At 42.6% G+C, this 15579-nt stretch overlaps 1 protein-coding gene across 5 annotated transcripts in view; it reads right to left on the reverse strand.

Moving 5' to 3' along the window:
• The window catches only part of LOC125437460 (prominin-1-A-like), a 46604-nt gene that overhangs the window by 1468 nt on the left and 29557 nt on the right, over positions 1 to 15579 (reverse strand). For 4 of the 5 annotated variants that reach the window (XM_048505020.1, XM_048505019.1, XM_048505021.1 and 1 more), the window contains exons 9-24: positions 14740 to 14814; positions 13694 to 13757; positions 10446 to 10605; positions 9258 to 9410; positions 7951 to 8074; positions 6950 to 7041; positions 6377 to 6455; positions 6055 to 6204; positions 5833 to 5913; positions 4822 to 4914; positions 4604 to 4657; positions 3864 to 3944; positions 3418 to 3486; positions 2014 to 2103; positions 1325 to 1437; positions 88 to 111 (exon numbers count right to left, since the gene is read on the reverse strand). In XM_048505020.1, the coding sequence (XP_048360977.1) occupies positions 88 to 111; positions 1325 to 1437; positions 2014 to 2103; positions 3418 to 3486; positions 3864 to 3944; positions 4604 to 4657; positions 4822 to 4914; positions 5833 to 5913; positions 6055 to 6204; positions 6377 to 6455; positions 6950 to 7041; positions 7951 to 8074; positions 9258 to 9410; positions 10446 to 10605; positions 13694 to 13757; positions 14740 to 14814 (1502 nt within the window). The remainder of the gene's footprint in view (positions 1 to 87; positions 112 to 1324; positions 1438 to 2013; positions 2104 to 3417; positions 3487 to 3863; positions 3945 to 4603; positions 4658 to 4821; positions 4915 to 5832; positions 5914 to 6054; positions 6205 to 6376; positions 6456 to 6949; positions 7042 to 7950; positions 8075 to 9257; positions 9411 to 10445; positions 10606 to 13693; positions 13758 to 14739; positions 14815 to 15579) is intronic. The other variant, XM_048505022.1, reaches the window with a different exon arrangement.

The following is a 15579-nucleotide window of genomic DNA, read 5'->3' on the forward strand; positions in this document are numbered from 1 at the left end:
CCAGTAATATACCCTTTTCTCCACTGTAGTACTGCCTTGTGCTTGAACTCTACTGATGACATGAAGGAGGTATGGACAAGTACTTACAATTCCATGGTTTCCCCATTGTCCCTGACAAGAGAAAGGGAAAGTGTCAATTAAGTGTACTCTGCCACCAAGGGTGGATTGGCCATTAAGGCCACCAAGGAAAGTTGAGGTGGGCTAATAATCTGCAGATCAGCCTCACTGTTGATGTCACCCCATCCTCAAGGCAGCCCCATACAAAGTGGGCAGAAGCCACCAACTCTGACTCACACAAGGCAAACAAATGTAAAATGGGGAGAAGTTGTAAGCCAGTGGAAGGTGGGCGCAATCCAGACAGAAGCCCAAACAATCCTTCTCCACCGCCCCAGCAGCCCCCAATTTGGGTGCTGGGACAGGGATGTGTCTGGGTCCAAGCCCTTTTCTACCTCCAACCCTGCCCCCTCACTGGGGGGGGGGGGCTTTTGCCTCTCAGTTCACCCCTGTCTGGCAGTCCCACATGATGGCTCTCTCAAAGACTTGCCAGGAACTACAGAGAAAAGCAGCATTGTATGGCATTACGGGATTTTTCATCTGTACCTCCAGTTCTGGGTACCCTTGTGGATACACAAACACCCATGCCTGTAGCCCCTGCACTAAAACACAGCCAAGAATGGCTCCTTGTCATAGTAAAACTTGAATCATACATATTCTGAGATCACACAAACTCGGTATAGGAAAACTGAGTCACGAGGTTATAATGACAATCAGCCATTACAGTATTGCCTTGCTTAATAGCAGTAATCCTCTCTTTTGCCAAGTGTATCATGAATTTACCATGGTTCCACTAAATGATTAGGGTCAGGTAGAACTTAGTAGGATTCAGATGATGTCCTCAGAATGGAAAGAAAACCAACTGGCCCAGACTTTGCATGGATCTACTAAGGAGAAAAGCAGTACCCAGCACAGGTATTTGCCAGATGTGAGCCTCCCCTAAACCTAAGGAGAGCAGACAGCACCCAAACTGTGAGGCTTTGGAGCTTTCACTGTTTTCTAAGCCACACACTATCACAAAAGTGGAGCTGCACTGTAGTAGAATTCTTACATCCTGGAGTCATGCTTATGGGAAAAGCCACCACATGGGGGAGGTGCTATAGCCACGGTCCTTAAGGAGTGTCCAGGTTGTAACCAGCAATTAAAAATGGGAGAGAAAGACTCTCATTGGTTGTTACCAATGGATACAGTTTGGATGGAAAGAGGAAAAAGTAGTCTCATGTCATGGCAGTAGGCAAAATGACCAACAACAGGCATAAACTAGTCTTACTCGTAGATGTCATCCATGTGCATCCTGCGGTAAAATTTGGCAAGCCGCACAGCCAAGATGACACTCGGCAGCAGGAATATGGTGCACCAGCCCAAACTGAACCAGAAAGCGTTCTGGAAGTGGAGAAGGAGACTGTCAGTGCTAACAAAAAGTATTCCCCTTCCCTCAGCCTAGGTTCCACTCTCGCTTTAAGGGCAGACATACCCCTAAGAGACATATCCCTAAAAGAAGCATCAAAATTCAGAGATGTATTCTCACCTATTAACCACTTTCCCACAAGCTCTCTCATGAGTCAGCACAAGATCTAGCTCCTGCATACTCCCTACCCAGTGCCCATCAACTTAAGAAAGGTCTCATGTATAAAGATGTTTCCCTAGCTGCACCCTGATCTTCTGCCCAAAGTCAAGACCTCCCATCTTTCAACAAAGCTTTCTACACACATCCCACCCAATGAAACACAAACTCACTGTCCCAGACATAGAGGCTACTCAGCTAGAATTTAAGCGGACCTCCCACCTACGTCAACCTATTTCCACACCTCAAACCATAGCTATCATCTGTTTGCCCTCCTCTTTCCATGCTGCTCTTCCTTATCTATGCTGACTCATGGCGTTTATCTCCCCCCCCGCCCCCCCGCCATATCTTTGTTTCGCTAAACAGTGAGGTCAGCCCTCATCTTGTTTCCCTACCCAGGCATTAACAATGTAGTTGCAGACAATGGTATTTGCAGCATCCAATGTCCAGGCTGCAGGGCCACAGCGCGCCACTTCTCCAGTTATCTGTCAGCAAATAAGACAAATGTTATAACCAGAATGGGAGAAAATGCAGCCCCACATGCCACTCCTTGCATAACCCTCCTCACAAGTGTTGCCAAGTCAATCCGACAGCCATTTCCCCAATATGATGGGAGTTTTCTCAACACTGAAAACCAGTACATCTTCCTTCTATTTGCAACCTGGAAATAGAGGCTGACTGTACACCGGTGCTCTGCTCTGTGAGAGCTGCTGTCATGAATGCCTTCCCCGCCCCCTCCCCCCCCCCACACACACACACTTCGTGACAGATCCCATAATCTCCGCTGTTTGTGAGAACAGGCAAAGAGCAACCTTTTTGGAACAAGTGGCCCTGTATTATTCTTTGCTTTGAGCTTTTTTGCTCCAATTGATGAGGACAGAACTGACATGTTGGTTCACTGACATAGCCTGCTTCTCTCTTTCTACTTTTACCCTCCCCGTTGATCAGAAGGGCTTTTAAAAACTTTATTTCAACTTCAAGCATTTGTACCACATTAGATCTATAGAAATGATGACAAATCTAATAAAGGAATATTCAAATAACAAGCCTGTCTCTTCTCCTGCAGCAGCAGCAGCAGCAGCAAGAAGTGTATGTGTATAGGGGCATGGAGAGAATATCAGTTCTAGGACATGGTCCCTTCTTCAACAGCCTGTGGTCCAGGGAATTCCTTGCCTCTTTCATTTGATGGGGGGATTATTTTTGGAAAGGGGCAAAAATATTGATATAACTGCAATAACAGTAATATCAATATAACAGTTACTTAAAGGGCTTTAGCAAAGCCAGCAATCCTGAGATTATTGAGTGTGATGAAATCTGTGCTTTTAAGGGTGAGTTGATAGACAGAATTAACAGAATCAAGAAAAGCACAGACCCAAGAGAGTTCAGCAAGAAAGCAAATTGTGCAGTAGCAGTGAGTTCCTCCTTATGTGTAAACAGAGGAATGCAAGGAAACTCCACTACAACCCCACTGAGAAGTGAAGAGCCCTGAGGTAAGCATTCCATGCATGATGGGCCAAAGAAACAACTACAGCATGCACCCTGTAAGTGTGACTTGTGCATGCAGAGAAAGGATAGCTAAGGAATGCAATCAAGTTCAAAGGTTTTGTTAGGGCCAGAAAGTTCTTATGGTTGTTTGTTTCAAATAATTAATGGCCAATTATCTTGGACAAGACTGAAGTTCTCAACCTGGGTATGAAAATAGATATAACTGCATTGTGCATGAGCAAGTACAGGCAGGCTCCCATTTTGCCACGATTCAATATTGAGTCAGGTCTCCAACAGCAACAGATGTTACTTACAGTAACTTTGACCCAATCCAGATACACCTGAAAATAACCCAGCACAGCATTCACAAAATCCAAGGTTGCCTAGTTAAAAGCAGAAAAGGTGACACAGTTGACAATACAAAATAATCCTTTCTTAATCCAGAAATGAATTCAGTTCTGCAGCATGCATATGGCTATTAAACCCCATTTTTAGATCCAGGAAAAGGGAAACATAGGGTGGGAGTTCAAATATACCATCATGGAGACACATGGCTTCTAACAATCCTCTTTTTTATTGCATGTTGGTATTTCCACTCCCAGAACTGGTTCACCATCTGCTCTGGCAGTTTGGTCCACGCAGGAAGCTAGGGATGGGCTTCAGCATTGCATAATGTAAAAGGAAACAAAACCACACCTAGGAGACCCACCATCCTGCACCCTTCATCAAGGACTAGATTAATTATCAGAAGAAGACTCACATTGTTTATAACTTCCTTTAAATCCTGCTTGATCAATTGGTTAGCCGCTTCTACTTGTTTCAGTGAGGAATTCAGCAGCTCCTAGTAGGGCACAGAACTGTTATGTTGGCTCACTGACACAGCCAAGTACAGATGAGATATCAGGAACTCCTCTTGGCACACTTTCTGTGCCAATCTGGGCAGCCCACTCAAAACGGACCCTTCCAATGGTTAATATCACATATCCCAAGAGGTATAAGGGAGCATAATATATTATCAAGAGGTTCTGACAGGCCCTTTAAGATGCAATAAGACACCAAGCATTAGAGGATAGAGGACACCAAGCACTAGAGGACTGAAGCTTCTTACCTAGCATTATATAATATTCCCTGGTGCCAAAAGGCACAAACATGGAATTGGGACATGATCAGAGCCAACCATTAATATGTCCTTTTTCCATCTAAGAGATGCTGATCAACTATATCAATCTCCTTCAATCTTCATAACAAGCCTATGCTCTGGACCATCCCCCTGGGTCAAAATCATGGGGAAATCTCTGGTCAGTATCACAGGATAATCTCTACATTCCTTGGCATATTATACACTTAATTTATACATTCATACTTTTGTCATGGGGCTTGGATAGATTGCTACTGTGATGTCCTTTACAGAAGTCCTTTATAGAAACTTTCAAGAATTTGGAATTAAATAGTTCTACAAGGTTTTGCCCCCACCCTTCAACATGAACACAACCTACTTACCCGGATCTGAGAAACAGATGTGCGTAACTGCCAGATACTGCCATTCAGGTTTTGCTAAGGGCAAAAAAACGCTCATTAGAAAGGGTGTTTCCAACAGAATCTCCACACATGCAAGAGAACCATGAGGGCAAGAATTAAATCCATCCAGAGAGCATTCACCCAGAATAGCAACAAGCTAAGAAAGGGAGTTGAGGAGGGGTGAGAGGAATATCACTCACAATTTCTGTAGAAAAATTGGATTTGGTCCATGACTGGATCTCTTTTAATCTTCTGGACTCATCTTGCAGTTCTCTACTAATATCACTGCGTCCCTGAAAATGATACTGTCATAGTGAGGTTTGGCTACACTTTCTGATGTATTTATATACACACACTCACTCATACACACACACAGTCAGACATGCAGCCATGTTCAATGGATTCCCACAACAAATTACATCACCTCCAGACAGTCATCCCTTATTCACAACAGGCCACAATCCAGATGCTCTGTACTTTTGCGTAGTAGCACTCAACCATCCAAAACTCTCTGCTGTGCCTCTTACTATTCACTACAAATCTTATTTGGTGGCTACAGGAGCCAGTTCAGAATGCAGCTGCCTCCAGTTTTCAAAGAGGAGGGCTGGGGTAACATGAAGGCCAGTTAAATATGAGGAGAAGAAGAAGTGTTTGAATTTATACCCTGCCTTTCTCCCCTGTGAGGAGTCTCAAAGCGGCTTACAGACCCCTTCCCTTCCTCTCTCCACAACAAACACTTCATGAGGTAGGTGGGGCTATGAGAATTCAGAGAAAGAATTCAGAGTCCAAGGTCACCCAGCAGGCTTCATGTGTAGGAGTGGGGAAACATACCTGGTTCATCAGATAAGACTCCGCCACTCGTGTGTAAGAGTGGGGAATCAAGCCCGGTTCTCCAGATTAGAGTCTACCACTCTTAACCACTACACAATAGTGGCGTAGTAACTAAAATAATGTTCTGTGATATGGGATGGCATTTTAATCAAGCCATTCCTTCTGCCTATCAGTCTACTGTTACAAGCATTACCGTGAAGAAGTTTGGCATTGGAAATACAACATAAATTTGACATAGTATTCTATGCAAAATCCTTGATGACAGAAAGCTCACATCCTGAGGTAATCTCAAAGTCAACATGGGCTCAGCTTGAGAAAGGGAGTTGTAGGGAGAGGAACCTTGTAGGAAAATGGGGATATTCTGTCCAGCCAAGGCTCACCGTTTGACTTGTCCGATCTGCCAGGTTGTCTAGCTGCTCAGCAAACACAGACAAACTGTTCTGTGTCAAGTTGTGGTTGATCTGCACAGGTAAGAAATAGAAAGAGCACACCATGGTCAGCTTTATAAAGGAGCAACAGACATGGAAGTGGGTATGATTCAGTGACAAACTTAAAACAAATTCTTCCTCTCATCCACAACCCTTTTCTTATTCCCATCTCACTTGTTGCAGAGCATCAGTGAAGTCCAGATTCAGAGATTCAAACTGTATGGCCAGTTCAGTCAGGGAATCCATCTGGTCTTTTTTCAGAAACTCTGGAACAGTCACGTTGAAGTTTAATTCTTTCAAAGTGGAATCAATGTCTTGTGTGTACTGCAGAGACAATTTAAAAAACCCAAGGTAAACAGCAACACAGGGCACAACTGCCTGACCCTCTGGTCTAAGATAGGAAGGGGCTGCAGATGTACCACAGACCAGAATGCTGAAAGCTAAGATTTGAAGGCACCAGGCTGGCTAGGTACACCTACAGGTACTGTTCACTGACCTGGCTGATGTTGAACATTTCATCAAGAGAGTCACCCAGCTGCAGGGTGTTCCACAAGGAGTCATTGTTCTTGCAGTTTCTGTAAGGAAGAAAAATTAACTAACAGTTCAAAATACATAAGACTACATACAATACTAGTTGGGAAACAGAATCATCCTGTGAAAGAGCTTCCCACACAGAATCTGACTTACCTCAAGGGCACACAGGCCAGAATCAGTCTTCCTTTGACTTACTTCTGTGATGAGGAAAAATGCTCTTGAGTAGGATCTCTGGCAAACAGCATGGCTAAGAGCATAGTAGCTATGCTGGAAGGTATTGGGGAGGGGGGGCATGGTCCCTGTTGGTACTCTAGGAAGTGCTTCACTGGGAAGATTGCAGGCTAAGTCTTGGCATCCCTGCACTGATGGCCTTGGCATGGCTGGGTAAGATACCCTGGCATTTACTCTGTCCAGTCTGAAGGTTTCACCTCACTTTCAAAGGTCTGACTCCCACTGAAGATATTGAGGATCAATCACAATTGGCAGGATGTGAGAGAAGATCAAGAGGAAACAAGCCAGATTTCCTGGTACTCACTTGTAGATGCTGGTCAGAGTCACATTAGAATCCTTTATTCCCAAAGTGTTTGTCAGGTTGAGTTCTTGGAAGAGCCCTGGTGTATCTAGGAACTGGAAGGAGAGAAAGCAGCAATCAACAACTATCTACTCAATAATATACGAAGTACCCTCCCCCACAGTTGTGATACCCTCTTCTCAATATGCTGGCACGTCGGGCTGCCTTGAGCAACTTTCATTCCTAAATGACATGAAGCACAAGTTGGGGATAAGGGAGACCAGAACTAGAACTTGGTAGCTGCAATGTGGTCTTTGGTTTGGGATTTAGAGATACCACAGCTAGTTCCTTTGACATTAATTTCTCTCTGATCCTCATACTTCCTTCCACCCCTTCTTTCTGATGGGATACAATGGGATCCAGGAATATTAATGAACATGGAAAGTTTCTGTTTCATATCATTTCTGCAGCAAAAATAATCTTTGAAAAGCCCTGGAAGGTTAAAGAAAATTCCACTACAGAAATGTGGTTAGACAAAGCATCAGAATTAACAAATGTAGGTAAATTAACAGGACCTTTAAAAATCAAGATATGGACAAATTTGACAATGATTGGAGACCTCTGACACTGTATCTACAAAGATAAGAAGAGTGAAGCTACAAGACTATCTGCCAATCTGGGACAAGGCGGGTTTATACATTTGTTCTGATTAATTACAGATTACAGAATTGATTATTAAAAATTACTGCTAAGCAATTTAGTAATCTTTGATTTTGTATCTATAGAACAGGCTAGGTGTATTCACAGAAATGAACAGCTCTAAGTAAAGAAAGGAACCCTAGAAGAGGGGGAAGTTAAGAAGAGAAAATAATGGTGCAATAATTATGGTAATTGATTTATACTAATTTAATTTTAAGAACGGAAAAGATACAATCGTTGTTGTATATTTTAAAAATATTTGTTCTGATGGAAATTTAATAAACTTTATTACAAAAAAAATACTAAAGGTAGTTTATGGGACTTACCGGGAGAAGCTGTCCACTGGCCCAGGGACGGCACATCAGCGCGTATACATTGCCCCCTACTAAAAATGTCAGCAGAACCAGCAGCATCAGAAGCCACGCAAAAATAAAGCTGAACCCAACACTCCTATCAGGGAAAGTAAGGAATTATCAGATGCCAGAGATTACAAAGCTGAAGAACAGACTTCAGAGCCTTCCTGTCTACCTGGTGTGTAGCCCTACGTTCATGCTGGCAATTTAACCACACACAATCCACCAGAGATGAGAACATGGTACAGCTCACAGTCCATTTAGACAACTTGGTGCAGGGTGCATTGGTGAAAGGAAGGGTACAGAAAATATGGAAAGTCAGCCTGGTGTAGTGGTTAAAGTGACAGACTAGGATGTGGAGGATCCAGGTGCGTGTCCCCACGTTGCCATGGAAGCCTGCTTAGTGATCTTGGGTTAGTCACATACTGTAAGCCTAACCTAACTGGCGGGGTGGTTGTGAGGATAAAACAGAGGACAGGATAACAATGTAAGCTGCTTTAGTCCCCATTAGGCAGAAAGGAGGGAAATAAAGTAAATAAATAAAAGTAAAAATAAATAAGAAAATCAGAAGGCAGCTATCAATAGTTGCACTTTGTATATTGCCCTTCCCCTTGAGACTCACCTAATGCTATGTTATTGTCTTTCAGGTAACAAGCCAAAATGTTTTAGTTTACCTAAGCTTTTAATTAAGGAGTTGATCTTTTAAAATCATATTATAGAATCCTTTCAGTCTGAAAATTGTTAAATGCATTTTTAGCTGCTCAAATATTTTGCTTTGTTTTATCTTCTGCTTGAGTTTTTATTTATAACTTTTAATGACTGCATTTTATTGTGTTATTTTGTAAATTGCCTCAGGCAGATCTCCCAGAGGAGGTGGCATAAAAATTCACACAAGGAGTTTAGGACAATGTCCACCAAAACCGTTAGAAACACCTGGGGAGTCAGGGCATATAGCAGAGTAGAGAATTTAAATATTGTCTTCCTGGTCCAGTTCCCACTTGCAAAGCACACTGGCTTTGTCACTTTGAAACTGATACTTACCTCAGCATTGCTGCATTTGCAAAGCATAGACTGCACACCAAAAAGGCTCTTCTCAAACACTTGGAAAATCTAGCAACCAACACCGCATGGCAAGATCAGTTGCTTCTCCCATCCCATTTTATTATATCTCCCACCGCTTTTAACGATGTCTGTCTCTTTAACCATCGTCGGGTGGGTACACAAGGGGCCTGTTGAGTAATTCTTCCCCCAAGATGGAGACAGTGTGCAAAATGTCTTACGCCATTAGGAAGTCTCCTCCAGAGTTGGAGAGGCAGCCCCGTTTGGTGGGTGAAGCCCGCGAGTCTAGCCCAAAGGCACCACATAGCAGGCCCAGTGCATTGAGTACAATTATTAGGAGCACCATACAGCAGAGACAGATGCCAACAATCCACCTGGAGCGGAAGAAAATGAATACCATCAATCAGAAGAGTTCAGCAAGGATTTAAACACAGAGCAAAAACTTACAATGTAATTCTATCCAACATTAACCCAACCTATTGAAATAGATAGGCATTAGACAATAGGACATTTGTGTAGGATTGTATTACAAGGCTGTATTAAACTGCATTCAGTCATGTAATAGGCCAGACCTCTGTTAAGAACCAGCAGTACTATGCTGCATCAGCGATCTGCAAAATAAAGTCAGAGACTTGCCTATCTCAAAATACTGGACATAAAAGAAACCAATCAGAAAGTATGGGTCTATACAAGGCCAAGTATAGTTAATGGGAAAAGAGAAAGACCAGTTAACCAGTCTTTTCAATTAGAAGTGGCAAGCCATCCAACTATGCAGCTGGGAAATTTACCTTGGAGTAACAACAGTGAACCAGCAAACTGCAGTCAGAAGCCCCCAAAACCAATGAGGCTTCAGCTCATCTCCTGTGCTACTACTCCTTCTAATAGCTGGCATCTTGAGAACATTAAACTGCACAGCAGAGCCAGAAATGACATTTTACCCTACACATATGTGCTCTTTGTTTTCATGCACTGTATAATGTAAACCACCAAGATGTAAGGGTGTGGGATTTACAGCATGGCTACTAAAAGCATAAACTGCTCGATACTTAAAGGAAAGTACCACAGACTGGAAAAGCAAGGAACAATTTGATATTTTTTTATTACCCTTATATCCTGCCATATCTTTGGAAAGGCAGCTTACAGAAAAACATACACAATAAATATAATATAATGAATACAATAAATATTTTGTTTATCTATATTGTTGGGATGGCAAACCTTTGCAGTGATAAGGGTGGGGGAATTGGTAAATGCGTGTGTTTCTTGGCATGTAAAAGATCAAAAATATAAACTCTCAGGTGATACTAACTGGATGAATCCTTTGTGGCCATCTTAGAACAATAAGACAAACCAGATTTGGCCAGCCCTAGCTCCAGCAGCTCTTCTACAATACGATGAATGACTCCTACCTATAGCGATCGTAGGTTTTGATATCTGGCTCATAATTACTGGCCTCCTTGGTCACGTCGCCCAGAGACTCAGAGACATTCCCCAGCGTGTCCAGTACAGGGATGTTGATGTGGAGTTTTACAATCTCCTTCTTGATTCTGTCCAGATCAGCCTGGCCTTCTGCAAGGATCAGACCAGAAACAGATTAACCTCTAAATGTTGTGAGCTACAGCCAAGAGTGACTGGAGCAAGAGAAATGTCATCTATTCACTCTGGATGCACATAGGGCATGTACTTGGTAGCCTGGCAGATTGTCAAACAAGCATGGTTCTTATAATGACCCATGAACTAGGGTGCTAATGTTAGCCAAAAAGCATGAATTAATAGCATACAGTGCACAGGGGTGGACGATGCCCATCCTGGTATTGCTGCTTTGCTATTCTTCCTTAGTTAAATCAGATGGAATGGAGCCCAAAGAGAAGCATAGGTTACCTTCAGGAACAGACAAGCAGCTCAGCAAGGGAGCAGCTGAGGAAGACCAAGTGTCTGCCTGAAGGATAAGTGCTGGGCCATGATGACTAATTTTGGAGAAAGACAAGCAAGAGTGCGCACCTTACAGAAGTAGCAAAAGGACAAAAAAGCCATTGTGCAGCGGAGAAAATTGTTTTATTAAACTATACTGCCCCTACAAGTTTTGCCGACACTTCCTCAGGAGGTCTATATAACTGTGGGAACTGCTTTATGCAATTATACAGGTCCCCCTGAAGAAGCATAGGTGAAACATGTAGGGGCAGCATGGCTGAACAAAACAAGTCTTTGTCACACTACACCACTGCTTTTTTGTTCTTTTGCTCCATTTTTGGTGTCGCCCTCTTTTCCTGTATTACACCTTACAGAGTTGTCAACTGTTTATGCTAGAATCTTAACCAATGCTTGTAGTGTTTTATTAAGAAAAAAATCTAGTAATGATTTTAGCAACAACAGAGAATGAATAGAGAACTTTTCTTTGTAACTGGCTTGAACCATGTTCATGGAAGTCACTAGGCTGAAACCTGTGAAAGAGACTGGAGTGTGCCAGGGGAGGGCATTCTTGCTGATCCACCCCTATTTGCTATATTTTGGGATGCTGGGGGAAGAGGGAGATACAGATTTTTTTTTACAAGCTCTACCCCTTTATGTATTGTCCAGGGCTAGACCTTCTCCTGAATTAACTTGGGCCACAGCAGGTATTCATGATTCAGGTCCCAAACCTTTGACCATTGGCCAGGAGAGGCAATGTGCAGCTTCTATACAGCACTGAGCAGCCCTTGTAAGGAGTAGCTGAAGATGGGTCAGACCAGCTAAGCTATCAGGCTACCAATTGGCCATGCTGACAGAGGCTGATGGGAATTGCAGTTCCTGAACATCTGGAGAGCCACAGGTTCCCTACCCCTGGGCTGGACGCACAGAGACACACAGGGAGGATAAGCAGTTGTGGACCACCTGGATCCCTTCTGCTATATAGTATGTATGATTACCCTAATAAGGTTGCTAGCTCAAGCCTTAAGTGCCTGTCTTACACTTAGAGCTTAATTGGGTGAACAACAAATAATTTTAAAAAATATAGAACTTGTGTTAATTATTTTGCCAAAAAGACATATTACATTTGATATTGAAGGCCCGTGATTTACTGATCTGGCTGTCCTGTATCTAACCTAAAACCAGAACCTTCTAATTTTGCCTATCATGATGCAAGTGAGCAGAAAACATTTTTGGGGAAATATCTTTATTTGTCATGTGTCTGTTCTGTGGATAAACTGTTCATAAGAAAGAGTTGTGAAACACATGTCTTTTTTGTATTTTCTGTAAAACAGGAAGGAAATAGAGCATATAATAAAAACTTGTAGTTTAATAAACTGAGCTGTCAAGCTACTTGAGATACATCAAATCCATCTTAAATACTATGACCAGCAAGCATGTCCCATCTGCGCTGGCTCCTTGAACAACTTCTGTATCTTCACTTGCTTCACTTTCTGGAGCTACTTCTATCTAGAGAATAGTGTCTGAGAATATTTTCTTCTGCTTCATGAGCTACTAATGTTGTAGATCTTCAGCTCAGGGTAATGGTGTCCACTTTCCTAATTTATGGAATCTGCAACTCACCCATCCTCGCATTGCCTATATCAGGCTCTGAGAGCTCTGTGGGCAGATGTTCCCAGTGCTTTGGAAATAGCAACTAAAGCTGTACATGGGCCTGATTCAGACGAGGGCTGCAGTGCAGGAGAGGGGGTATAATACTTTTATCTACAATCTATCTATTAAAACTGACACACACACACACACACTGTACTACTATATATATTTTTTACTTCTAGAGGTAATAATAGCATGGAAGGGGGAGATCTATTTCAATATGCAAAGCCATTGGGGTGAAAGGATTAAAGCCCCCTTCTCTCATCCACTGAAGTCTCAACCTCAATCAGGGCTTCACACCATTGCAATTCCAACTAAACAATTTTTAGGAAGAACCAATCGCCAGTCTCCAAAGGTCTAACCACACATCACTTTTTACCTCAGGATGTCCCTGAGTCCCAGGTGGAGAAGTGTGTTCTGAAGTTCTGCACAAACCAAGTGCAGGCCCAAAGCAGAATGAAATCACAGGGAATTAAACCATTCTTCCTGAGCATCATTTCCCCAACATGAAACAGCCCAAGGGAGGATACTATTTGCCTCATTGAAGGCCACATGCCCTGATCAGCTTATGTTATGGGGAGAGAGCTAGCTCATTGAGAGAGGACATTCTTTATGTATGCAAGATTCCAGTTTCACCCAAGGAAACTCAGGCTAGGCTTGGAGAGAATCTGCCAGTCAGAGGAAATAGCATTCAGTAGAAATAACTGCTTGTTTGAGTCACTATAAAGTTGTTTTTTATGTTCATACATGACAAATTGACTACTTTACCTCATATATACATAAAAGGAGGTTGGAATGCTTTAGTACAGGAAACTCCATTTTGCATGAAGCATAAACGTATGTAAACATAAGAAACTAGTAAGCATGAACTCCTATCCATACATAGAAGTAGAGTTATTGAACAGTTCTGAAACAAAGACCAGACTGTGCTATAGCTGTAGTGAACAATTAAGCTGGAAAATAATGTCTTTAACTGGCCTGATCTTTAGTTTGTCTTGGGGGCTGTTATGGAAGCAACAGTCACCCTTTTCCCAAAGAAACTATTTCAACCAATAATCGAAATGCAGACTGCTGAAGTAGGTGCAGAGCCACTTACTGGATACCACATTCTTTGCTTGCTTTGAAACATTTTCTGGTATCTTATTCAGGTCTTTTTTTGCCTGCCACCACAGGGAAGCCAGGATACAGACAGAAAGAAAGAAAAACAAGGCACAGATCTCAGAATCACATGGTACATAACATGGTACAAACAAAGCATCCCCATCCACAAGGACTCCGCTATTTTCCAAAGACCAAGCAGCCTACCAATATTTCGGGAGGGATGTGTGATTGGCCTTGACCAGAGCCAAGGCTTTTTCTGCCCTGGCTCCACCCTGGTGGAACTCTCTGGACACCAGGGTCTTGCAGGATGTTAAACAGTTCCACAGGGTATGCAAGACAGAGATGCACCACCATGGTTTTGGTTGGGGCCATGCATTCATTTCGAAGTCCATCTGCCAACCTCAAACAACCAACCATCAATGACAACTAAGCACCAAGGTGCTATTGCCAGAGAGCATCTCCCTCTCTGCTAGTTTCTCTCATACTCAGACAATGGTGGTCTGGGTTGAGGTGAGCTGGACAATTTTTCATAGGTTTATGTGTTTGCCATCTGAATTCTGTTAGATGTTAAATGATAATAAGTTGGTTTTATAATGATTTTATAGAAGGTTTTTAAACATGCATGTATGCTGCCCTGAGCCCAACCTTGGTCAGGAAAGGGAAGATACACATTTAATAAACCAACAAACAAAGAGCCATTTCTAGTTTAAGAGCACAGTAGATTCTTTATGGCCTAAAATTAATTGACGTGCTTACACCCAGCCTATGAATAACCACACAGTGCCTATAAAATTTTTCATCCTCTCCCAACTGGATCAACCTAGGCCTACTGCCACATGGAATCTTTGTTCTAGATCAGGAGTGTCCAACCCTGGCCCTCCAGATGTTCATGGACTACAATTCCCATCAGTTCCTGCCAGCTTGGAATTGTAGCCCATGAACATCTGGAGGGCCAGGTTTGAACACCCGTGTCCTAGATGATCTATTTGGAGAATGGAAGGAGCAAGCAGATATGGGGGGGGGGGGGGGAAGGATTATCACCTCTGCTAATGTGCCATTGGGGTTCAAACGTGTCACATTAGTTATCAGATTAAGTTGCTGCTGAACATCAGGAATCTGTGGGAGAAGTAACAGATAGCAAAGAAATAATTAAGAGCTGTCAAAGGATGTGCAGTGCATAAAATTATACCTGAATTTGCATGTTCCCAGTTGCCATTCTAAAAGCAAACAACCATGACATTCCATACAAATTCAGGTGTTTGTGCAAAGCTTCAGAATATGGACATCCATGCATATCTAACAATACACTACAATTCATATCAGTGGTGAGAAGTGTGCATTTATTTCCAGTATGAAAAAAATCAGAAGTGCTGGAATCCATCCTGTCCTGAGACTTACAATACAATCCTATGCAGAGTTTACTCCGGTCTAAGCCCATTGACCTCAATGAACCCTGAACAGAATATCTCACAACAGGACAACATTGCTAGAAGACCTTCTCTCTAATTCTAAAGATGAAAGGAATGGCACTTTAAAAATGTCTACATAAAAAACTACTACTACCACCACCATCCAGTTTAGCAAGGCAGAGGTACTCTGTACATGTCAAAAGTAACTTTCTTCTCTCTCTCTCCCTCCCTCCTTCTCTCTCTATGTATTTTATAAAGGTCCCTGAAGATCCCTTTTTACTTCATTCTGTGCTTGGGGTGGTGGGGGGGGAGGGAGTGGGGGGATCCATATCACAAAGATACAGTAGCAATATGCTGGGATACATAGAAGATTTTGTATTTTTATGAACTTTCAAAAACCAAGGGACATTCAAATGTGAGTATACGATTCCGTCTTATACCAAATTAGGCCACTGATATATTCAGCTTGCTC

This window comes from Sphaerodactylus townsendi, linkage group LG08 (genome assembly GCF_021028975.2).
Source record: "Sphaerodactylus townsendi isolate TG3544 linkage group LG08, MPM_Stown_v2.3, whole genome shotgun sequence".
NCBI classification, from domain to species: domain Eukaryota; kingdom Metazoa; phylum Chordata; class Lepidosauria; order Squamata; family Sphaerodactylidae; genus Sphaerodactylus; species Sphaerodactylus townsendi.